Genomic DNA, 24,650 nt, shown 5'->3' with positions numbered 1-24,650 from the left:
TTCATCAAATAATTACAATATTTAATTTTTTTTTAAAGATGTGATTTAAATTTTCATTCTTTTGTCACCCTTCACTGCTCAAAGCACCCGCCTCTTGAAGGGGAATCGCTGTTAGAATGAAAGAGGTGGGGAGTGGGGACCATGTGGCAGATGGAGGGGTAAAGTTTTTGTTGACCCAGTTCCTGAAGGAAAACAACAGTGCAAGTCACGTGCCTCAGGTTCGCTGGGGTCAACTATTTTGCCAATTCAGATCTAACTGGAGTTGAGCAAAATACTTAGAGTCATGTGATCTTGCACGTAGTGCAAAACTAGCGGAGCTTGTGTGATAATAAACCAAAACATCAGTCCACTATCAGCATCTCGGCACATCTTTAGCCTTAATTATTTTTTTATTAAAAGCATTTCAAAGCTCCTCAAAATGCTTTTAAAGGGACTCCCGCATTTCGCTGTGGGTGAAGTGATCAAAGGGTTTCAGAGAGGATCCAAGGAACTTGGAATCCCCACAGGTTAGCATCAAAGTTTTTCCTCCTTTTACACCTAAATAGCAAAAGTGCATTTACTCGACAAAATCATAATTTGCAGCTAATTTTCCTCATGAGGTGGTCGAAAACCTTCCGACTGGGGTTGAGACTGGAATCTACTATGGCTGGGCCAGTGTGGATGATGGTCCTGTTTACAAGATGGTCATGAGTGTGGGCTGGAATCCCTACTATAAGAATGAAAAAAAGTCGATGGTAAATATGCATAAAATTTTATGATTACATAATATTTGAATTATAATTCAACCTTTTCGCACCTACAATATATAATATTATTAATCCTCTATTATGCAGGAAACTCACATTATGCACAAGTTTGATGATGATTTTTACGGATCTACTTTAAAAGTGTGTATGGTAGGATACCTGAGACCAGAAATGGACTTCAAGTCTCTAGGTATGTTCATCTTTTCCTATGTTTTTATGCAAAGTTAAATTAATTTTATTTTTAGACGAATTAATAGAGGCAATCAATCAAGACATCAAGAACGCGTCAGAGGCATTAGACCAGCCAAGCAAGCTTAAATACAAGGATCACGAATTCTTCTTGCCTCACAAAAATGGACTGATCAACAAGGAAAGTCAGCAAAAGAGTCTTTAGTTTCAACACAACGCTTTTGCATCCTCTAGTACTTGCTTAATTAAGGATAACTTCAAACTTTTTCCGGTGTTCTCTGTGGTACTTTGTTCAATTATTGCCGGTCCTTGATTATTTCAATAGTTTTGTACTGTTAAAAAGCAGAAACCGTTTTAATTATGTTATAACTAGTGCAATAAATTATTTTTCAATCACAGTCATTGGGTTTTATAAAAAATATAGCCTAGATTAGATATAGTTTAATTTTATTTTCCTGGAAAAAACTTAAAATTGGCATACACTCATTTTTCTTTCAATAAATATCTTAAATAATAATAAGACTGTTTTATAAACTAGTAATTTTAGATCTATAGTCAAGTGTTTTGCTAAATTCTTTCATTATTTTAAAGCTCATGGCGTGTCATGCGAGACCCCAACAGGTATAGTCACTTCCTCATTCTGCACAATAATGAATTCAGAATTCTCCGAACCGCAAATAAACACTTGGTCTCTTGAGTTCACAACTTGTTCACCTTCGGCGGCGGCCAGGATCATCTCTATACTCTGCATTGTGTCAGTGTTCAATGTCTCAGCACCTTCCTGAAGCACAATAATCTCTTGCGGCTCTGAATTGTCATCGGACTTCACAAAAAATCGCACCACTTGCTGTTGTTGCTCTGGTAAAACTTTTGTCTTGACTTCCTTTTTCTGCTTCTTTGCTGGAGGAGCAACAGAAGCAAGTTTTTTATTTTGCAAAGCACCATTAAGGGCTGCAACAGTCTTTCTAGGGTTGCGTGGGACACTACTGATGTCCAGGGAAGGCAGATTGAGGTCGGTTACTGGCTCATGGTCAGTAAATTTGCTTGTAAGGTGCCTTTGGTAAAGTCGTCGAAGGTTAGGACTAAGATGACACTTCCCAGGATAAGCAAACAATTTTGAAACACTGTTTGTGTTGAGCTCCTTTACTTTCTTTTTTGTTGAAGGTGCCAGATCCATGCTGGACACAATGTCTGAAGTGTCCGCCAATTGCGACTTGAATTCTGGCACAGGGATGTTTGTTGGACAGTCGATAATCAGCCGGCTGCGATTGGGTCGTATCTCATGGGGGTAGAAGAAATTAGAAACTGTCCCTGGAGCCTTCGGCGTTAGTCGTTTCCAAACAGGTACCTTATTTGATTTAATGGGCAATAGCTTAATTGGCGACAGGCAGGTCTTTGGCCTAGTGATTGCTGATTTTATTGCTTTTGGTAATGGTGCCTTTGCTGGGGGTTTCAAGACTGCTGGCGCCTGGTTTGGGTTAATGACGATCGTAGGCTTTTCGTCTTTCAAGGTAATCTCTTCGTGGACAAGGCTTTTTGGTACATATTTTAGCTCAATGTTGCAGGATTCAGTGTCATCGTCAGCATCAACGGGCACACGAATGGTGACGACTGGTACCTCCAATTTACTTTCTTCTAATATACCTCCTAATTCTATGCGCTCCGAGAGCGATGCACCTTCTTCAGTCACAAAAATGTTTATTTCCTGGACGTTGTCATTTTGAAAACCGACAAATCCTCTTAGCAGAGATTTCTCTTCTGTAGATGTTGCCATGACTGAGGAATTGAATGCAGCGAGATGGGACGTCCTTAGCCCATAATTGCCTGAAAATTGAAGGAAAACGTTTGATCAACCAATTTAACAAGTATAGAGATTACGATTTAAAAGCCCTTTAATTAGTGGATAGTGCAATTTAACATAAAAAAAATGTTTGTTGTGTGGTTAAAATAAAAAGTAAATAAGATCAAAATGTAAACACAGCTGCAGAATTTTTCCCGGGTCTGCATTGTATGTTTGGTTGGTCTGGGATAAATTCTAGTGCACGTATCATCATAAAACAAGGATTATGCCCATCAAGATATCCCACAAGTACTCTTATAACTTATTATTACCGATTACAGATTTTCCAAAGTCCTCAAAACCCACACTTCCCGCTATATTCCTTTCTATATTGCCATTATCGCAAGATGGCGATAAGTACATCAAATCTGAATTTTCCACGCTACACACCAGGGACAATAACAAAGTCAGTTGGCGCCAAAGTTTAAAAGTTTCTGAAGTAATAATATCTCAAGTAGTACATTCAACATCTATCGTTATGAAAAAACACTATGACCTATGAATAATCGCCGGATAATCTCAATTGCAAACATAGAATTAAAAAATAAAGAAATTATATCAAAATTTTAAATGTTCTTATTGCTCCAAAAAACATGGTTAAAATATTTTCAGAATTTTTGAGACACAAAAAGATTAAATTATAGTCGAATTAAAAAATTAATTTCTTTTAACTAAAAGTTAATATTTTGGTATGTATTGCACTCTTTAGAACCATTTTTTCTCATAGTTTCAGTAAAACAATGCAAGAACCTCTTAAAAATGGTTAAAATAATTTGAAAGCTTTTAAAATAATATTCTGAGGCCACTATAGATAACCACTATAATATCCACTTTTCTAATATGTGTGCGCTTAAAAATTTAGATACAACGCTCCACTATTTGAAAACCGTTGAAAACTTAAAAAATTTCATTCTGTTCTTAATGCTGTACAATAGAATAATAATGAATGGTTATTGAGATTAATGATGAGCCAGGAGACTCAAACATTACAAAAAAAAAATTGTGATATATGCAAATCAAGGGTGATAAGGGATCGAAAATTATACTTAAAAATTAAATTGCACTCACGCATTATTTAAAATTCGTCATGGCGAACAGATTTTTTTGTCGAACGTTGGTCTGGAAATGCCCAAAATGAAGAAGGAAGTCCTCGTGAATCTCTTTCTCTCTTTACAAAAGAAGAAAATGAAGAGACACAATTTCCAACAAAGTGGTTTGACATTCCAAGTATTGCAAGCTCAACATGGGGATTGCTTGGTTCCAGCTTCTTCACAACCACCTGTTACACAAAAATGAAAATCAAAAGCTCTTCTGATTAAAAGTGCACTAAAAGCCTACATTGAACTTCTTCAGCGCATTTGCAAGTTCTTTTAACATATGATTGTTGTCTGAGGCAACAAAAATTGATTCAAAATTGCCATTCTTCAGCAGCTGCCTCAATTGTCGAATGATGATCTCTTTGTTGGGCATACACATAGCCGGAGTCGCTGTTCCGTGTTCGTTATTATAGCCAAGGCATTGGGGGGACGAAAACAAATTTCTCGTCTCTGGAATGTGCTGACAAGCTCTCACCTGATCATCAAAATAAGAACATTAGATGAATAAAAATTAATTATATTTTCTTTCTCATGTTTCATTGCAATTGAAATTAATTTTCAATGAATATCTACATATCTAGCAGAAAATAATTGTCGTCTCAGAAACACAGTAATTATAGAAGCAGTTTAAATGAAACTTTTCACTCTTTAAATAAGAGCTGATAAAAAGTCACTACCAGGTAACATTAAAGTAAAACAAAACCGATTCTTTTCTTTCAAATTTGAAATCATATTAAAAGTAAAACTAACCCAATCCATTCCATTCCTGAGGTGAATACCAATGAATGGAGCATTTGGCAATTCCTTGTGGATGAAGCTCATGGCTGCTGATCGAACAGGTTCTGACCATTTTAAATACTGGTGAAGCCCTCTATTTTCTTCCTGGACAGGAAAACTGGCAGGGGCACCAGTGAAGGCAAGAACCGGCCACTTGCTGGGAGAGTACTTTTCATTCCACTTTTCAGCTGCTTTGCCGTGGTGCACATCGTAGTGCAGTGGAGCATACATTTCAGATCCAACAAAGTCAATGTTGAATGTATCCCAGAAAGGACCGAATGGGTTGCCGTCTTTGGCGTTGCATCCTCCGTTTATTTCCTTTTTGCCACCCTTGTTGGCAATGCTGTTCCTGGCCATGTAGCAAAAGGCTATAAAATAGAAAATGATTGATCATTTGTATGCTTTGCGAATGCGTTTGATAAATATCACTCTAGTCTAAATTATTTTATAGCATAAGCCTGGCCTCGAGCAAATATTTTTAAAGCGTGTCAAAGTACCATTTATCATACCGTGGCTCCCAACTCAATCATTAAATTTTAATTCTAATAGAATACCAAAAATTGAATTATTTGATGAGACTGTTCAATTCAATTACAAAGAAAGAACTGAATGGCAAAAAAATGTTTGCGATTTATACTTATAATATTAATAAACTAATTTAATGGAATTTAAAACCAAAGAAACGACCGCTTGAAATTAGATGCTAATTTAACTAATCGCCTTCACATGGATGCGTGGAATTATGTGTTACTAACTCTATTTTAATATATTTATCGTGGGATAGAAATGCATTTAACACATGAATGTGCTTTAATGGTTACGGTTACCCTGGGAGGACAACAAATACTGAAGATACTATCTCAAAATTAATAAATAACAACAAAGCAGCTCACTTACATATTCTTTTCTCGGGAGGCCAGATTTTAGGTGCCAACTCTCGCATGAATTTTTCCATGGTGATGACACGGTGAAATTCCTCCAAAGGCTTTACGTCAAAGTAAAAATCGAAGGGCACTTGATGCTAACAATCAAAGCATAGTTTTAGAATCTTAAGCAATTTCTTATGAGTGATTATTTTACAGATTTAACTTCATTAGGTCTGTATTCAACCCATGGAGGCAAAACCAGAGTTCTATTTAGTCCACGAGCAAATCCCAGGGAGCCCAAAAAATGATCGGCTTGGTTGCCAAAACGTCCTGAAAATTAAAAAATTATTTATTAAAGATTTTCCTTTCTTTAAAAAAAAATTTCCCACCCATGCATGGGCAATACAAAACATAGCCATTCAAGTCCGCCTCTAGCTCGCCTGCAGATGATATCGAGTGAAAATTCAAGAAAATCAACAACGATGACACCAGAAACATGACGCAAATCAATGCGGTATTATTAAAAATTCTATAAGTAGCAAAAGTATGTACGATGATATCTTTGATGTGGTTGCTTGGGAGCCGGTCTTTTTCCTGAAAGTTGTTTATGTCTTTCATTAACGGGATCGACACTAGAGGATAATTTGGCGCTGGAAGTAAATTTTGAGTAAGAAGCGCGCGTGAGCGGCAAATAAAAGCATAGGAAAGAAAATGATAAAAAAGTACCAGCAGACCGCAGGTCGCCTTTGGGGTCAGTTGTCCTTTATATTTTTTCATTTTTTCTTTGCAACGAGGTTCGCCCGGTTTCAATTTTTCATGAAAGAAAATGATTATTTTAATTTTCGCTAGGGTGATGGTTTGACAAATGAAGACTGTTTTTCCACAGGACCATTATGTTAACCGTGTAAGGGTTAACCTCTACTACTAAATAATTATTTTTTTATTCTTTTCGGCCAAAACGAAATTTTAAATTGCGGGAAAAAAGTCGAAATGGTTTGCAGCAGGCAGATGTTTGCCAAAACGCCCGAGTCGCCTGACATCAAAAAAAGAGCCTCGGCTGCCGCGGTAGCTGATTATAATATAAGACATAAATACATTTTTCTTGCCGTGTGTTACATAATGTTTATTATTATATCTAACAGCCAGAAAAAGCCTGTTTTTTTCTATTCATAAATATGCATCTTCTTAAGAAAGATGCTTAATAGAAATTCCAAAAATCCTTTGTTTTTTGTTTGAAGATTTTATTCTAAAAGACTTTTAACAGCTGCTTGAAAGCTCTCAACATCTCCAACCTTGAAAGTGTCTAAGGCAGTTGAGACACTATCGGGGTACCTATTATTTGAAAACTGAAGTCCCGCGGGTACCACAAACGCTTTGTTGCTTTCACGGTACTTGGCCAGCTTAGAACATTCCAACTTAAAGGCAGCTTCAATAGATCCACTAATCACATCCTTCAAGTATTCCCGGAACTTCCATTGCTCTCGTCCTCCTCAACTAACGCTTCAGTTTGATGAGGATGGTCACCAGATCCAAACAAAAGCAATTGATACTCTGGATCATCTCCCAACAGAAAAGGGGTCAGCCTGACTTTGTTTCGTGGCTGGGTCTCAACCACTGTGAAGGAAGTGAGGGTGTCTCCAACCAGCAGGTTTACTGCATCTCCCTTGCAAATTGACACCAGTTTTCTGAGGAAGCTTTTCACAGCCTCTCTTCCCAGGGCTGCATCTTGAAGTTCTCGAGCTTCAAATGCAACCAAAGTCACAGGCTTCAGCTTGACAACTCGAAGCCTGATCTTGCTGCGGTTCTCAGCTCCTAGGTTTTGAAGCTGCCAGTTGGGACAGAGCACACTGAGCTTGAGATCTTTGGGACCAATTTGGTATCCCATGAGCCCTAAGGTCGTCACCTTGCCGGTGTCGAGCAACCTGCCCTCGAAGAAAATGCAGTCGGCTTCCAGCCGGTTTCGCTCAACCCACTCTTCCTGGTTGGGGTGGAGAAGAATGTGGCCTCCATCGGTGATGCCCTCATACAGTTGTTGAATGGCACCAGGAAGTTCAGTGGCTGGGACCATGAAGAAATCTTTCGATTTGCGTGGCATTTTTTCTTTTCGTGTAGACGAAAGACAATGAAGTGTTGATGCACTTGAGCTAACCTGAAAATTAATAAAAGCTTTACTTTAAATAATTCACCATTCAGAAAAAATTATGTTTGACTTGCAATTCTGGGCCACTTTTTTTAAATTGGCAATTTTCAAAATATTTACAACAGCGGGGAATTTGGTTGTATACAAAATGAGAGGGATAACCTTATTTAAGCAATTTCTGGACATGCTATTCGTATTAATTACAATTTATCAGATAATTGGATCAATTTAAGAAATTTCGATATCCTTGCGACTGTGCGTTGATTCTGGGCCCCTAACTTTCGATTCTGCGGCCACACTTTTCCTTTCAATTCTGGACCATCCCCAACCAGCAATTTTTTTTGCCTGAATATTCCTGAATAATTTTGAATATGTTCAAATTAATTTCAGAAATTATTCCACATTATTCAAAATTAGAAAATGTAATGCTTTTTCATCATTCAGGAATAATGTATGAATATATTTTCACATATTATTCAGCAATATTACTGCAATATTATAAGCAGTTTTATTCCCTCACTGCTTTATATTTTCATTTCAATTAAAGGAATTATAACTGAAATAATGCTGAATATTATTTGCAATTAATCAAAATTTATTATTGAGATACAAAAAACTTGTGGCATTCATTCAGTTAAGGACTTCTTAATGATATAGTCAAATCAAGTCTGTACAACAATGGTTTGTTAAATTTACAATAATTGCCAAAAATTGCTTCTGTTGTGTCAAAAGACTTGATTTGACTATATCAATAAGGAGAGTCCTTAAAACTTTGCAATTACACAAAAATTTAGCAGAATAACCATAACAAATTATGCACCATTTTTGTCAGTGCGCACGATAGCGTATTAATTGTCAAGCTTATACCCATGTTTTGACAAATGGCCAAACAATTTTCAGTCCCCTCAAAATTATCATGAGTCCCAGGTCAAAATGTGTAGCGAAATCAGGTACAGGGGAGTTTCAACAAAGGGCTTCTTGGCTGATCTGTACTGAAGGTAGGCTCATCAGGCCATCACACAAACTCATGGCTTCATCATCAAGAATTTCTGTAAAAAAAATTATTATGAATTTAAGATTGGGGGAAAAAATGTATTTTACCTTACAGAATGGTTATTCATCACGTGTGTGCTACTCCTTTTAGCCCTTTTGAATTTTTGAAAGATTTCCTTTTACTCGGCTTTGTGGCTGTGGCACACGCAATCATCTGTGGATAAAATAAATAATTACTTTTTTTTTCAAATGCACCTAATTGTATGATATGTAAGGGTTTGCGCCAATAACGCAAATCATTTTTACAATTATTTTCTTAATTAAACTTAATGCTCAAAAAACAACTTTGATTAGAAAAATTAAATTAAAAAAAATGTAAAAGTAAATAATTTCTCTACCGCGTTAAAAAAATCGCCCTTATATGTTTGGCAACCGAGAATTTTGAGAAACGATAAATTATTTATTGTTCTGAGTTTTTCCTCTGCACAGTGCACACGGTGGCGAGAGGCCCGAGAGGGTGTTCAATTCATCGTCGCATAAATGGTGCAATTAAATAATTATTAACATTGCGCGAGATTTGCGGTTAAAAATCTTAATTCGTCACGCGCAGCCAGCACGCACTGCCCCGAGTCAAGAAAAGCCCTAGAGAAAAGAATTAAACGTCCACCTGACACACAAAATTTAAAAAAAAATCGAAGAAAATTGATGATAAATTAATGAGGAGCAGCTTACCTTGTTTCGCGTACAGTTGACTCAATCGGCTAGAACTCCAGAAACAGCAAATTTTCTCTGCAAAACCGAAACTAGCGAAATTGATTGGATTCAAAATGGCGATGCACCGGCCGGCGGTGTACAACTGCACTTCTGAATTGTATGCAGCGCCGTCTATATAATTGCACTACAATATTCAGCATTATACTGGAATATTTGGCAAAAACGAATAAGTTTAATCTTGCCTCAGTAAATTAAGAATTTATTCCACATTAATTTGAAGAAATTATTGCAAGTTAAAACATTTAAAAATTTAAAAAATTATTTACAAAATATTGGTGATTATTTTTTTAATATATTCCGTTGTCAATATTCACGAATATTTATTTAAACCTACGAATCTTCCAAAATCCTACTTTCTTAGCAAAAATTAAAATGAACATATAGGTGAATATTTTGTATAATTTTGAATAATGTGAAATATAAATTGCTGACTGGGTCTTATGATAAAAACAAAGGGCCCAGAATTTCAAGTCAACCATAATTTCAAGAAGAACACATCCTAGAAATTGAAAAACCTACCTTCTTTAGTTCTCCGAACGAATTCTTAGATGATGGCGGATTGCGCCGCTAGGCAGACAGGAGGTAGTCGCGATTGCCCCTGAAAAAAGCTTTTCTGTAATTAATTAGCCCAGAGAGCAAACGATGAACCTACCTCAGAATCTTAATTGGCGGCGGAATCCAGCCTACGATGCGATAGACGGTGAAGAGTTGACACAACGCGGTCGAGGGTCGAGGAGACGAAACCACAAAGATAACCACAAAATGGACGCCGGACGCCGTTGACGCCAGACGCTGGGAACCTTGGGAGGAAGTGAAGAATCCTGGCGGCAGTTCGAACACTGCAAATTCAAAATTCAAATATCAGCATCGGGATTGGTCAATTGGTTTGCGATGGTGGGGATAATGACAATAGGGGTAACTGGCAACTCCTTGAGGGGCACATAAAAAAGAAATAAGAAAATCGCGATGATATCAGATTATCGTTAAATTGCATAATAAAAAAAAAATGAAGAATACTAATTCATTTTATATTTTAACTAGAAGTTTCAATTAAAATTGAAATTATAATTGAAACTTCTAATACAAATAAAATTTATTTTTCACAAAAAAACATAAGGCTCAAAGTGTGCATTGAATTAAGGGTTAATCACAATTATTACATAACGCGCTTAAAAAGTCTTGCTTAAGCACAAAAACCAACTTTTCAACGCGATGCAGTAGAAATTTAAAAATGCAGTTTTCATTAACATATCCTCTGAATCCTGAATCAATATTTTTTGAAGCACAATATAAGGCGCAGTAGTCTCAACAAATACAAAATCTAAAAAAAAGACTTAAAATAAATTGTAAAAGCGGCGAAATACATACAATGCAACGAGAAGTGCCCATACACTCTGTCTGAATATAAATGTATAATGAGAGTGACTGGCGGCTGGCGAATGCTATGCGCTGCAGGTCTGCAGGATACGTGCAACGGCGGCTGCAGTATGTAGCGTGAGTTGTATGTATTATTCTTTCTATACTTACACGTTATCTCCTGTCTAGTGTCTCCTGTTAGCATGAGCGAGCAGAAGCGAAGCGAGAAGAAGGGATGGTTTGCGACGTTTGCTTTGGTTTCGTCTGCGAAAAATAATACGGCCGAGCGCCGAGCCGAGCCAATAGCCAAGCCAACCAATCAAACCAATGCCAACGGGAGAAGGGAATTTTCGTGTGCGAACGAGGATGAATCAGCCGACAGCCGATCACACGCAACCTACTGCACGCAACGCCGAACAGATCTGGGCATGAAAGAACTAGAAAAATAGTAAAACAGAACAAGGGATTTGAGAAATTTCCGGTCTAACAAAACAGAAAGGAATAACGCCAACAGACAACAGGCACCGGAGTGCTGTGACGCTGCCACCTCCTCTCCCCGTGAGTATAATTGTACTTAATTAAGTGTTAATTATATTTAATGAAGTGCCAAATTCTGCGCACACCTTTCGTTTTTTGGTCAATTTATTCTCTATTTTCTCTTCTTACTTTTTTGCGTACACCAAAAAACTAACATGTAAAGTAAAAGGTATAATTAATTTATCATATGTACATATGTATTTAAAACATACTGCAGCGCACATACACACATAAATAGCATAATATCTAACATGCATGTTTGTTGTTTTTGTGCTATTATTTTTCCTCATCACTGCGGAGCCCAATTCTGTAAATATTTAATTTTCTTTTTATAGCGAGGCAAAAGCGTACATCATACACGTGTTGTTCCTGCATACAAATTTTTGGTATTATCACCCTATAAAGCATTTTTTCATAATGAACCCTCAACACCAACAGGTATGTTCAGCATTTTTATATTTCACATTTATACATAGAGGCAGTCAAAGGACATTTATATATTCAAATATTTTTAATCTTGCCACGGCCAGAAATAATGCAGTCATTTAATAATGAAAAATGAAAAAGAGTCCCTCAGAATTCATTATCACTCTCGGCAGACTCTCGGTACAGGCTGAAACTTAAAATATAATTTTTTATATTTTTAATCAATAATTTCTGGAAAAAAAAACACCACTTAATGATGAATTAAATTATCCCACCATTTGATTTGATCTTAATTTGTATTAATATTTTACGTAATGTATCTCTTCAGGCCATCCGTGAAGCCATTGCCCGTTATGGACCTGAACGTGTGTTCTTCATGTCACCAATGTCAATGACCCTCAATGAGCAGGGCGAGCTGATAAATGATGAAGATGATGATCAAATTATCTACTATGAAGATGCCATCAAGGACCTGCTGGAGCTGGACAAAATCGATCAGTGGGTGGCCGAGGCCCTGAAGCGGCCAGACGACGAGAAAAAGAGAGCCAGCTTTCTTCACACAATTGTCGACCACAGCTTTTTTCAGTACATTGACTACAAGCTCACGAGGGGTGATGTAAAAAAACTCTACACCGCTATGATTGCCAGAGATGAGCATAGTCTGAACAATGCGTGTACTCTTCTGCGTCTAACACAGTTCAACTCTCTGGCCCAGCTGAAACTCATCCAAGACACACTTTTGCCAAAAGTGAACATCCGAAAGAGTGACTTTGACATGTGGAAATCTATGCTGAGCATTGAGAATTGCATTCGATTGAAAGATCCATATCGTTGTGAAGTTGATGGCCTTGGATTCGGAGTTTTGAGTGACCCTTTCTCAGTGGCTCGGGTATATATTATGCAAATGCAATAAATATATTTCATAACATTTTTAAAACATATTTTGCCAATTTTTTGTAAGGAAAATAAATCAATAGAAATAACTGTTATGGAGGGGCTGGGATTTTTTGAAAAACATTTATCTCTCATAGTTTGGCATTTTGAGTGACCCGTGTTTACAATGACTTCCTCTTGAACATTTTAGGTGCCTTGGTGTCCTGCAAAGTTCAACTACTGGCTCCTGTCTGCGATGAATATGTCTAACGCAGTGGACCTCATTGTAAAAGATTTTGTTCTATGGCCATTTCCCAAGAAGTTTGTCACTCCAATGCTAGACATGCTGTACATAAACAACACCTTCAGAGAGAGAGTACTTTTTGGATATGTGCTGCTGGGAGCCATGGTTAACCAGTTTCCCAACTTTGATCCCAAAATCCCTCGGATGATTATGGATGAGGTTTTGCTGCCCTGCATTCCTCTCATTGATTGGTATGCAAACAGAGGTGCAGCCAAACTCAGGAGTTTCAAGAGGTTGATTTGGAATGGAGAGCAAAAACTGAAAGGTAAAATTTTTAATAAATTGATATAATTTATTTTTATATGCGAGATTAATGGATATTTTATTATATAATTCAATTCTTTTTTTTTTTTTAGATCTCGTCCAACCTATTCCTGATACTCTTTTTGAGATTGAGCCAGAACTGGTTGAGCTGAGCAGCAGACATGTATACTCCTACAGATTCTGGGTGAATTTAAAGAGGAGCAAGCCAGAATTTGTGTTCAGCAATGCCATAGATTTCAAAGAACTGTGCGCCAGACTGAATAACAAAATTCTTGCTGCTCAAAAGATGCAACAGGAGTTGAAACTGCGCAAGTTTATTCCTGGCCTCAAACCTGCTCCTTGGGAAGGGATTTACAATGAGCAAAGTTCACTTGTGTTTAAGGCTTACAGTCTTCTGGTGACCCACTCTGAAATGATCAAGATCCCCAACAAAGGAAGTGCTGATGATTCGGGCATGGAAAAATTCTTAATCAATGTCATGCTGCTTTCAAGGGAGCAACACATTAAAAAGGAAATTGAAGAGCTCTTCTTTGAGTCGCAAGAAATCTTTGGCAAGTACAACAACCCTATTGTGATAGGCGAAGAACAGAAATACTCCAATCAGACTATCTTCAGTGATTTCAAACGCTGTTACTTCAGAAGAATGCATGCATTTGGTATCCTTATTGCAGATAAAACTGTTGGCGTTCAACAGCTTTGTGCCCAAAATCTGAAAGATGAAGAGATTTCTTTTGAAGACGCAGCACAGAATTTCAAGACAACCAGAGAGACGAAGTGCACTAGAGCCAAATTTCTCCAAACATTTGAAGCCAATAAACCAACATCAGTATCAAAGAGAGGATTTACAGCTCCAATTAACAAAATTCAGGTACATTTGAAAAAAAATTCATAAATAATTATAAAGAATTTCAAATAAAAAAATTTTTACAGATTAGAATCCAAGACCTGATGGGTCAAATTGTGACTGAAAATTTTAAATGGTTGGATGGGCAGCTGGAGCCGTTCCCATTGTGGCAGTTCACTCAGTACTACCTGCCAACTCTGGCTGCTACCATCATGTGGAAGGCTAAAAGTGAAGTCGGAGAGAAGGCGCCTGCCATGGAGAACATGGTCAAGTTCCTGGAGGCGTTGGTGCAGCACTGTGAGTCAGCTTTTGAGAAGCACCAGGAAAATCCAAAGAAGCTCAGCACCACAATGGAGAGCGAGGCTACTTATGAGGAATTTGCTTATAATTTAACTGCCATGAATGTGAAGTCTCAGGAGCTCAACTGTCTCTTGGACTGGTTCTTCCTCGGCAAGAATAGGAAGAACATTTTTACCAGTGACCTTTTCCCCATACACCAAGGTTGGGCTCCGATGTTTGTGGAAACAACTTGGGGTTTGAACATTCAAAACAGGCAGGAAGAGGCCAACAAACTAGGTACACTTTACAAGGAAAATCCATCTGAGATGAAGAAATTCTTATGTGGAAATAACCTTGCTGCGAGAGAGGCAAAAGAAAGATATGAGATGCTGCTAGAAGTTGCAAGGAGGGCGTTTGGATTGCCCGTTGTTGGATCACCAATTCTTGGAGAACCGAGACTGACAAAACTTTATGAAGCCATGACAATCCTAACTGAGGCAGATATCCTGGTGGCTTTAAATAAGCAGTATATCCAAGAAGAGACTGAAAAGGTTGAGCCAGACAAAGGCAGCTTAATCACGTGCAAATTCTACCAAGAATGGAACTGCAAGCAGGGTCGGCTCGGCGAAGTAGACAAGCTCACGATCTGCCCAAAATACACCAGTGGTCTATTCAGGGCTTACCCTAAGAGTGTCATTGAAGGCTCCATGGAAGGTGCTTTCAAGAATGAGTGCACTGACCTGGCGAAGTATAGATTAGGCGCCACGATGTTCGCAGTTCCTGAAGGGTTAAAATTTTCCAATTACCCTGATCATGTTGTTGAGGCACTGGAGAGTTTCAAGGCCGGAGATGTCAGGCATTTCCAAAGGATTATCAACGATTTGCTAATGTCCTAAAATGTTCTGTTCAATATTTGATTCTTGGCAATGCCCCTTTAATTTGGAACTAAAGGCTTGAGTTGGGGGAGGCAATATTTGTGACATTCTGTATGTAAGTAGTATCTTTTTCTTTTTATTTTCACATTGAATAAAAAGGTGAAATTTAATTTTCAAACAAACTTGACTAAAAAAGAATATAATTAATATAGATTCTTTTTGATTTTAAATGATCAGCAATGATTATTGAATAAATTGTTAGTTTATTAACCACTTCAAATGTTAAATTCTCATGAGGAAGAATAAATAAATTAAATTAGGTAAATAACTAAATATTATATTTTATAATTAATTAAATACCACCTGCACTGAACAAACACTCTGATTTGGTTGTGACAAAATTTTGGAGCCGTTGTGGAAGTATTGCATTTGCTGGCAAGTGTTATAGATTTGCCGTTGCTCCGTCGCTAAAGTAAGTTATGTGGCTGCTATAAGAATTAAAGCTCTCTCACTGCTCGTCAGTGTCGACGCAGCAGTGCTGTATTTATTTTAAACAGATAATGTTTCAATGCAATAGCAATAAATCCAGTTCCACATGAAATATAATTATATATAATCATTTATAAAATTATAAATTTATTTTCTTCAGTCTTCAAAAATATGAAATAATAAAAAAAAAACTATATAAAAAAAATTTTTTGATCAAGCGCAAAATAAATTGTGGAGAGAATATTACAAAATTAGAATTTTTCCCCTTAAAATTTATTTATTTATTCTCCATTCAAATACAATGATCATAAGTAAAAAGATATGTAGTCAAGCAAGTGATATTATTATGATGCAGCTGCTTCTTGGACTTAGATCTAATAGAATAGTTTATTAAAAATTTCACTGGGCCGCTGTCAAGCAATTTCAATAATAAAAATGTGATATCGTTTCCGCAGGTGCTTAATTAGTTAATGTACGCTCGGATATCTGGTCCATCCCTATAATATCTCCAAAAGGAAAAAATATACCCCTTTTTACATTTTAAAATGACCATTTTTGTATACTGCTTACACCTCTGTTGAATTTTGTGCTGGCTAAAGAAAAAACAGCAAAATGTTCTTTAAAATAATATAATAGTTAAATATTACCAATCTCTTTTGTAATCGCTTAAAAAGTATATTACGAGTTACTTATTATTATTTTATTAAAAAAATTTTTTTGTGAAATATATTATTTCATTTAAAAAAAATGAAAAAAAAAATGTTGAACACACTAGACATATCCTATATCTCTGCCCACTCTATTCCTACAAAATTAATCCCAGTCCGTAGTCGCACATGAAGTTTATTGCGGTTTATTGGAACCGTGTTTTGATGTTGATTTTAGATTCTTCAACGACCAACGACAACGAATAATAATTTTTTACAATATATATTCTTTTGAAAGCATTATTTGGTTTTGTAAATCTATATATGGGTATGAATATTATGAATTTATAGTCGTTAAAGGACTCCTTAATTGACACAGTCAAATCAAGTCTTTACAACAATGGTGTGTTAAATTACTTACATTTCCAATAATTGCCAAAAATTACTTCTATTGTTGTAAAGACTTGATTTTACTATGTCAATCAGGCGAATCAGGAGTCCTTAAGCCCGTCATAAAGCGGTATACAATGAAATAAAATATTGAGAAACTTTAATCTTTATACGCTGGGATATTATAATGAGCCATCACTCTGACACGCAGAGCACAGTGTGGGTGGAGGCCACCTTCAGTGAATATGCAAACTGCAAAGCTAATATTGCAGCAAATGATCAGGTTTATAGACCCGATTTGGAGTCCGCCCAAGGCACAGAAGAAAAATAATTTATTTTATTATTCTTGAATTTTATATTTTTATTGTGTGTGTGTAAATAAATTAATTATTAAAACCTTATTTATCTTAATATAAATAATATTTTTTTAAAAAATACACATATATTTGAGATTTAATTTTATATAAATCCGAATGAATCTGACATAAATGTAAATTTAAATGTCTTAAAATGTAAATATTGAACATACCAATTTTTTTGTAAACCAATTCATCAGTGTCCTTCATTATACTCTGAAATTAAAAAGATTATTTAATTTATTTAAATAAATTGAATTAATTGCTTTTATTTTGTTGCACTAGTTTTTAATTACTGTATGAAATGCCAGAAAAATGCAATATCTTTGCTTAAATATGTTCTTGCCTGTTTATTCTACATTATTAATATATTCTCCTATTATTTTCTAATTTTAAATTCTCGAAAATTTATTTGCGTAAAAATCTAAATTTTTTAATTATTCAAAATAATTTTTAGTCCAAAAGATAGAGAATCAAATTAAAATTTTTAGTTTTATCTATTTACTACCATCAAATGCCTACAAAAAAAGAAAGAAAATTGAGTAAAACACCAGAAGATGGCAAAAATATAGCAAAAATAATAAGTGAACATTGTGAAAATGTTTATATATAATGTAATAAAGTAGTCCCGAGTCAAAGATCAAAATCTCAATATGCGGTTCGTCTTCCAAGAAAGCAGCAGTATTTTGTAATAAAATATTATTATATACCAAGAATATAATATTGCTATTTTCTTTTTTTTTACTTAGTTTTAAATACGATAAGTTCCTAATTTCAGATATTATCTTGAAAATTTATATATTTGCTTTTTAATATTATGAGGCTCACTGCGGCGGATGAGGGGTCTTTTTGATCTCGGAAGTTTTAGCAAAATTCTTGCTAGTGGTGGTGTCTTTTTCACAAATCTACAACAATAATAAATAATAATGATTTTAACTATGTTCCTTTATTTTTTCAGTCAATTCATTGGTATTGATGATTGATATAATTATGTCAGTCATAAAATAGAACAAATGAAAAGTTATTCATTGATATCGAAATTATAACAGTCTAAATAACGAGCTGTGAAATTTCATAATTATAGTACTTTCGCGGCCTTGCAAAAAAGCAAGTTTCGCGCGGCACCTTTACGCACACTCTCTAAAAATAAACCTGTTTTGGCAATAAAGTGAAGGTATAATATATGTCTGCTGTTTGAATAAATTTTAGCACGTGACAATAGGCAGTGCGCCAGCTTGAAATTCACGATGCGCGCGATATTGAGAGACGCGTTTGTATTAAATTATTGTCATTTTACTTTAGAGCACATGAAGGGATTGCAAAAATGGCAAAAATTGCGTAATGAAGAGCTGCGCGTGGTTGTTTACGTGTGGTACTTAAATGACCGCAAAACTACCAACTGCGTAGAAGCATCAGAAACAAAATATCCTTTTAAAACGCGAGAATGCCGCAAAAAGTAATAAAGAATACGAAAGAAGAAAAGTGTCGTCGCGGCGATTTCAAGGCTCCCCGCGAACGACCGAAGAGGCGCCTTTTTTTACGTAACAATCGCCGGCGGCCAATGGGAACGACGCGTTTGACCTCGCCGAAGGATTCATTGGATCACGTGCGCGCTCAGCCTGACAGCCCGTCTTGTTTTGCTTGCACTTGACGCAGCCAGGAGATCGAGTGTGTACGAGAAAGAATGCGGCGTTTCGTCTAAATCTGGACGGCCCTCGACTGGAAAACACACGTAGGTACCAGATTTTTGACAGAACTAAATAATCCCCCTTATTTTGACCCGATTTTGCAATTTCTTTCGGCCCAATTGCGTGATTCGCGGCGCAAAAAGCCCCCCGTCCCTTCGCGCCACACCCCTTTTTCGTCCTCGGCGGTGCGAAAATATCGAATTTTCAGCACGTGACCCCGCGAGGGACTCATCAAGGCGATTGATTTTTGCATTCCATGTAGCTCGGTCAGTGTTCTGCATCTATTAATTCTTTTTTATGATCGTCGTCTCTTTTTATTTCTCGTTTTAGTCTTCCCACGAATCTTGGCTTTGCCGTCGCGTCAACTTTCTTCTTTTCTCTCACCTGCTGCGGGCCAATCGATCGAATCTGTAGCCCGTCCTCTATTATGCCCCGTTTTGATTCAGTCTGCACTTGTGTCGCAGACGCCGACCTTTGAGATTGGCTAAAGAGTGACTGGCCCAGTGACCTGTCTTAACCCACTCGTATTTCTCTCTCGTTCGTTTATTTACACATTTTCCGACTTAATTTTGCCGCATCCTCAGCTCATTTGTCGCTCTGACACCAAAAGTAGGCCACTATAATTTTTTGCTTTCGCCTTTTAATTGAGGTCTATTTTAGGCGTGATAACATTTCTTTTATCAACTCGTACGAAAGTCAGTCACGATGATAAATTGTGTCTTTTCATTTCCAGATCAAACTCGATGAGAGATGTTGCTTCGAGTGGACCTCTGGATATTGTGAAAAGAGCTGGAGATGGCTCCAGTGCGAAACAGGGAAAATGTTAGTGACCATTTGATCACGTCATGGGAGCAATTTGTCCAGGCCAAAAGCTCAACCAACGAGGTAGTGAGTAGACTCATGCGATTTTTTATTTTAATTTTTGCTTTTTTTTATCTTTTAAAAAGCGAATGACCTCGCATTATACAATAATATAAGTATTGTTAAAATACAAACTGTAAACGTGATTGAATTTCTCAATTTATTTCATGAATAGTAGCTGGGACATCCAATTATAAAAATATATATTTATTAAAAATGATTTACTTATCTGAATGTTTATAATTATTTAGGATATTGTCACTCCATAAGATGATCATAAAAGTGAAGAAAATTGCTTGGTGCGCGTTAAAAAAATTGTTTAAAAAAATGGCTCTAGCACTTTTGGTCATAATCTGCGACCATATTTGATGCGCAAGAAAACATAAAAAAATATGAGCAAAGTTAAAATAATTAAATTATTGTTTAACAAAATATTTCAATTATGCAGATTTTCTTATTTATCTTGCAGACTGTGAGTAAAACTCTTTTAGTAAAGCCAGTTTTTTAGAATAAAAACAATTTTTTCAACAAGGACAAAGTGGGACAAAGCCTGTTCTTCTTCACTTTATAATTATTGTTTATCATTTTCTTAGTCAACACAAAAATTGAGGAAAAAACGAAGAAAGGTTAATTGACATTGACACTAGACTTGGGCACCCTGGTTATTATAAAATTTTTAAGTACTTAATTTTTATTGAAGAAACGATAACAATTTTATAGTTTGTTTGATAATTTTGCACTAATCGTATCATCAGTATAATTACTTAATTATTACCTAAGATGATAAGAAAGTTTTGATTTTTTTAAACATGATTATTTAATTTGATGGGTTTATTTACTCATTGGTTTATTTTATAATGTTTTTTTACTATTTCTATTTACCTGCTATTTACGTAATTCTTTCACTGTTTAAAAAAATTTCAGTATTCCAAATAAATTTCTTGTTTTGTTTGTGATTGATTTATTATCATTTCACCGATTTACTTGCGGTTACCTTTGATCACTTTGATTGAACGTGAACAGTTTGCACATTTTTGTGAGGCTCGTAGCCGGATTTTCTGGTCTGTCACGAGACACGTAGGCATCCCTTTCTAAGAGACGGTCAATGACTCTACTCTGGCGTTAGTAAAAGTATATAATCTATATACCGCAATAATTTATAAAGTTATCTGCGTTGACAGGCACTGGCTAACTCGTCTCAGTTTGACATATCTATAAAAATGAGCTGCCGCTCAAAAGTCATGTTAATTAATAATGAAATCAAGCGAGAGGAGAAAATTATTATTTCGCTGCAGGCGCCAGTAGTGACCGACCCTTGCCCTCTAAGTTCAAGTGGAAAAATGTGTTAGCCTAATGAGTACATGCATGTGCGTGTGCAGTTCATCGGCTGCATAATATTGTTTTTGCCCCGGCTTGATTAGATGGCTCCAGGAAGTGACCCGCTGAGGTCACCAGTATAATTGTATTCTGCTGGAGTGGACTCTGTAGTAACCAGCGATACCGCATTTTTGTTGCAGAAAACACAATGGACTGAAATATTCCTCATCGAGCTGCTGACAGCCTACAAAAACCGCACTGACGATAATTTCAATGAGCTGTTGCTTTCTTTCTGGTACAAAACCCTTTTTTATTCTAAAGATTTATCAATAAATCCATTCATAATTTTACAAACAAAGAATTTTTTTTGAAGAACATTTTTATTATTGAATTCAATATTCATTGTATTATTTAAACTTTATCTTGTTGTTTATTTGTCTTTTTTTTTCTCAATCTAATCGATTTATACAGTTTCAGTTCAATCTAATTTAAAGAAAAAAATTGATATACGACCATTTCTCCTCAATTCAGTGTTCCCAGCCTGGCTGGCACCCTAATCAGCTGTGAACTGCTGACTGATGTGCACCAGCTTTGCCAGCAACAGCCCGGTGGTGCTAATGACGACACAAGGCCGCTGCAAAGGTACCTTCTGCAAGGCCGGGGCACCAAGTGTCTCTTGGCCCTCAACCTCTTGGGCACACAGGCAAGCAAAGTCACTTAATCAGCCTTGGCACTCTTCTATGCTAACCCTGTTGGCGCTGTGCCAAGTGTGCCACTCGTCTTATCAATTTTTGTTTTGCTTTTTTAGGGAATTTCTTGTGGCCGTGAACTTGCCGGCCTGCTCGTCTCGCTGTACCCCATTTGCCTCCATGACCCAATTAAAAGCGCTGAAGCCTCGCAGACGTGCCCCTTTCTGGTGGACGAACAGCCTGTTGAGTTTGAAGCTGTTTTCAACTACAAACAAAGCCACTCCCAAAAGGTGAATTTAATAAATTTAGAATATTCATCAAGGCACTTTTGATAAAAAAAATGCATGTTTTTATCAATAATTATTTATACTCTATAGAGATTTTGTCTATTGTAAATCTCATTTAAAATTTTACATATTAGCCGATTTATGCATTCTAGTTTGTATCTTGGTTTTTAAGAACCCTATTATGAATTAATTTATTAATTTTAATATAAAGTGGATTTGAATTATTAAAACCTTTTTATCTTTTACCATTAAAACTTGTTCACTTTCAACTTTCACCAGATTTTAAAAATCATGTACTTTCCCTGTACATATGATTATTTTATAAATGAAAGTAAAATATTATTCTTAATTGCGAGATCCACCAAATTATCACTTTGATTATTGATAATTCTGAAGCTGTTTTGCAATTTTGCAGTTGCTAAAAAATGTAAAAGCCGAAAGTGCTATCCAGTCTTCTATTTCAATACATATTTTCAAGGCTGATCTTCTTAACCAAACCTGTTGATTATGTAACCATTAACAAGTTATATAACCAACCTACTCTTTTTGTCGATGCAGAACTGGACCACAGGTAGCATGCAGGCGCGTCACTCGACCGCCAGCTCAACTGCAAGCAGCTCAGCCAGATTCAGACGGAAGCGGTCATCTTGTGGCTCATTTCAGCAACCATCTGCCTCCAGTGACTCGGACAACGATTTTCAAGATAAGGACGGGGATTCTCCAGTGATAGCACCAACGCTGCGTATCCATTTGAACCCTATGGACTTTGACTATTTTACATCGGTCGTTCGGAGTGACGATGAACTCGAGAGAACTAAATCGGCAAAAAAGAGTGTTGACCCCAACGATTTTTATTCTGACGAGACTAAAGCTGCTGAAAACGCAGAACTGAGTTCTTTCCAGTTTTGTCAGTTGCTCATTGACTTGATCAGAAAACTATGTTTGTCAGAACCGATGGACTCGAACAATCAGACTTCTGTCCAGGCTATCGGATTTGCCCTTGAGCATCTGTGCTCGGTGCAATTTGGCGCCGTATCTTATGGCGCTAAAGACTTGGACTATGATATCAAGCGTTCCTTGGCTGGCCTTTTGGTGACTGCTTTTTCCCGAGTGGCCAGTGCACATGAGTCTAGCAGTACCATCATGCACAACGGCACCATTCCTCTGCTTGTGCGCGTCTTAGAGGATGCTGTGCGCAAAAGCGTCGGAGAAGAAGCGCTGGACGAAAGCAACCTGACCAAGAGCCGCGACTTCATATATGGCTGCATCCACGCAATATTGTGCTTATTCTATTCCACCATTCAGCAACATGAGAGGTATAAACAAGGAATCATTTTACTTGCAATTCTTCATCATTTAAATGTTTTACAAGTGTGTAATTTCTGATTATGTGTTTCAGATCAAAAGAGTTTGTGGAAATATTCAGGCCTTTTTCAGACAGTCTGGGTGGTCGCTTGTTTGAAAATATTGTTGCTCTCTTCCTCACTTCAGAGAGACAAGTGGACATTGGCCGAGCAAAGAAACTCATCAGTCTTGTTGGTTTGCTAATTGCTATGCTTAAAAAGGTGCGTTCCGATTTTGTTCACTCGCACCTGTGCAAAAGGCCAAGACACAAACAGTGCATCACGGCTGAGCGGCACCACCACCATGACCTCATGGGCCAGTCCTACAATCCATTGTCCTCATCGTGCTGCATCACCACCCTCTTCATGGTGCTAACTAGGGTTGCTCAGAACTGTGGTGACTTTGAGGTTGAAATGAGGGCACTAAAGGTGATGACCCACTGTGGCTCGTGCTGCTGCCAACCTCCGAGAGCCCTTTTACTTCCAATGCTTGAACTGGTTTCTAGAAACAATTTCAAGTTGAGCAGTGTTGCTCTTGGACTACTAGAAAAGGTGATTTTCTCTTAATCAAATTTATTCAAGTCTAAATTTGTAAATTTTTCTTTAGGTCTTATACTCTGAGCTTGGAAGTTCAGCCGGAATATCAACGTCTTGTTCAATTTGCGGCTCAAAAATGCTTCAACTTTTACTGTCTCCAGCAGGGTTTTCAACAGACAACTCTTCCACATCTACACTTCAAGAGTCGGCAGTGTCATTGCTTGAAGAGAGCACCATGAGCAATTGGTCATGTCTCGAATCCTACAGAGACCTGCTTGAATCTCAAGATTTGCAAATCTGCTTCATTATCATAGAGCACCTATTCAAAGTCATTCCAAATACAAGCAACGTGGTTAAGAGAGAACTGCTGTTCAAAGTTTTCTTTCCAACGTTCCTCAGCCAGAAGAACAAATATTTAGAAGATCCTGATGACGAAGTTGGCCAGTTTCTCCTGACATGTTGCCTATCAGTGTTTTCCTCTCAGCTGTGTAATGTGGCTTTTGCCGAAGAATTCATCAACAGAGGAGGTCTGGATAATATCCTTGAACTGATTACAATCCCTACTTTCTCAAAGCTGTGCTGCTCCATCCTGGAGGTGACAATTATCATTGAACTATGGAGGAATACAAATGAGCCCTCGGAGGACAGGGGAAACTTGTCGTCTTTGGATATGCTGCAAACATCTCTAGAAAATTCAACTGGCATTTTAATTAACTCGCTGCAAAAAATCTCATTAAAACAACAGAAGAGGGACAGATTCATGCATGGCAGCATAGAGAGTGATAGTGGTTGTCCTACTGAGACCACAGACTCGTCCGAAGCTCAAGGGAATGATATTCCAACTCCTAACAGGAAACAGTTAGTGA

General features: G+C 36.9%; 4 protein-coding genes across 16 annotated transcripts in view; 2 read left to right on the top strand and 2 right to left on the bottom strand.

Moving 5' to 3' along the window:
- The first annotated feature begins 141 nt into the window (after positions 1–141).
- Positions 142–1,333, top strand: LOC132202308 (riboflavin kinase). The gene is made up of 4 exons (XM_059629151.1): positions 142–506; positions 583–734; positions 834–936; positions 992–1,333. Exons 1-4 carry the CDS (start codon positions 419–421, stop codon positions 1,138–1,140), a joined length of 492 nt encoding a protein of 163 aa, XP_059485134.1. The 5' UTR covers positions 142–418; the 3' UTR covers positions 1,141–1,333.
- Positions 1,334–1,371: 38 nt separating this feature from the next.
- Positions 1,372–6,124, bottom strand: LOC132202307 (GDP-fucose protein O-fucosyltransferase 1). Of its 4 annotated transcripts, none has more exons than XM_059629149.1 (8): positions 6,005–6,119; positions 5,905–5,955; positions 5,730–5,845; positions 5,547–5,670; positions 4,623–5,017; positions 4,114–4,347; positions 3,844–4,054; positions 1,704–2,759 (listed from the first exon to the last, which is right to left on the bottom strand). In XM_059629149.1, the coding sequence occupies exons 2-7, from the start codon at positions 5,906–5,908 to the stop codon at positions 3,851–3,853; spliced, it is 1,077 nt and encodes a 358-aa protein (XP_059485132.1). In that variant the 5' UTR covers positions 5,909–5,955; positions 6,005–6,119; the 3' UTR covers positions 1,704–2,759; positions 3,844–3,850. The 4 variants fall into 4 exon arrangements, with proteins under 4 accessions (XP_059485130.1, XP_059485132.1, XP_059485133.1 ...); XM_059629150.1 differs by having other exon boundaries at positions 6,068–6,116; XM_059629148.1 differs by having other exon boundaries at positions 5,905–6,124.
- A 567-nt stretch (positions 6,125–6,691) lies between these two features.
- On the bottom strand, positions 6,692–22,589 carry LOC132202677 (uncharacterized). 4 transcript variants are annotated; one of them, XR_009442393.1, is made up of 6 exons: positions 10,950–15,718; positions 10,075–10,261; positions 9,942–10,020; positions 9,381–9,437; positions 8,757–8,862; positions 8,283–8,704 (listed from the first exon to the last, which is right to left on the bottom strand). XR_009442393.1 is itself a non-coding variant. In XM_059629746.1 (5 exons), the coding sequence occupies exon 5, from the start codon at positions 7,608–7,610 to the stop codon at positions 6,969–6,971; it is 642 nt and encodes a 213-aa protein (XP_059485729.1). In that variant the 5' UTR covers positions 7,611–7,664; positions 9,942–10,020; positions 10,075–10,261; positions 17,236–17,278; positions 22,442–22,589; the 3' UTR covers positions 6,692–6,968. The 4 variants fall into 4 exon arrangements, 2 of the variants coding, with proteins under 2 accessions (XP_059485729.1, XP_059485728.1); XR_009442392.1 differs by having other exon boundaries at positions 8,762–8,862; XM_059629746.1 differs by lacking the exons at positions 8,283–8,704; positions 8,757–8,862; positions 9,381–9,437; positions 10,950–15,718 and adding exons at positions 6,692–7,664; positions 17,236–17,278; positions 22,442–22,589.
- LOC132202674 (lysosomal-trafficking regulator) overlaps positions 18,662–24,650 on the top strand; it is a 16,052-nt gene continuing 10,063 nt past the window's right edge. Inside the window, exons 1-9 of one of the 7 annotated variants that reach the window (XM_059629739.1) lie at positions 18,971–19,016; positions 19,081–19,287; positions 19,484–19,638; positions 21,129–21,223; positions 21,460–21,631; positions 21,737–21,907; positions 22,463–23,220; positions 23,304–23,799; positions 23,855–24,642. In XM_059629739.1, coding sequence (XP_059485722.1) covers positions 19,546–19,638; positions 21,129–21,223; positions 21,460–21,631; positions 21,737–21,907; positions 22,463–23,220; positions 23,304–23,799; positions 23,855–24,642 — 2,573 coding nt within the window. In that variant the 5' untranslated portion in view covers positions 18,971–19,016; positions 19,081–19,287; positions 19,484–19,545. Of the gene's footprint in view, positions 18,799–18,948; positions 19,017–19,080; positions 19,360–19,483; positions 19,639–21,128; positions 21,224–21,459; positions 21,632–21,736; positions 21,908–22,462; positions 23,221–23,303; positions 23,800–23,854; positions 24,643–24,650 lie in introns of those variants that run through there. The other 6 variants (XM_059629735.1, XM_059629741.1, XM_059629740.1 and 3 more) reach the window with 6 other exon arrangements.

The sequence above is a fragment of the Neocloeon triangulifer genome, unplaced genomic scaffold (assembly GCF_031216515.1).
Source record: "Neocloeon triangulifer isolate White Clay Creek 2 clone unplaced genomic scaffold, ASM3121651v1 ptg000015l, whole genome shotgun sequence".
NCBI classification, from domain to species: Eukaryota; Metazoa; Arthropoda; class Insecta; order Ephemeroptera; family Baetidae; genus Neocloeon; species Neocloeon triangulifer.
This window is presented reverse-complemented; position numbering and strand designations above follow the sequence as displayed.

What these genes read in the sequence shown, in the direction of transcription:
- LOC132202677 (XM_059629746.1), bottom strand. Translation starts at nt 7,610, where the DNA reads ATGCCACGCAAATCGAAAGATTTCTTCATGGTCCCAGCCACTGAACTT.
- LOC132202307 (XM_059629147.1), bottom strand. Translation starts at nt 3,138, where the DNA reads ATGTACTTATCGCCATCTTGCGATAATGGCAATATAGAAAGGAATATA. An exon ending in CTTTGGAAAATCTGTAATCG is followed by an intron (nt 2,760 to 3,047) that starts GTAATAATAAGT and finishes TTCAATTTTCAG; the next exon opens with GCAATTATGGGCTAAGGACG.
- LOC132202308 (XM_059629151.1), top strand. Translation starts at nt 419, where the DNA reads ATGCTTTTAAAGGGACTCCCGCATTTCGCTGTGGGTGAAGTGATCAAA. An exon ending in GGAACTTGGAATCCCCACAG is followed by an intron (nt 507 to 582) that starts GTTAGCATCAAA and finishes CATAATTTGCAG; the next exon opens with CTAATTTTCCTCATGAGGTG. An exon ending in AATGGACTTCAAGTCTCTAG is followed by an intron (nt 937 to 991) that starts GTATGTTCATCT and finishes TTTTATTTTTAG; the next exon opens with ACGAATTAATAGAGGCAATC.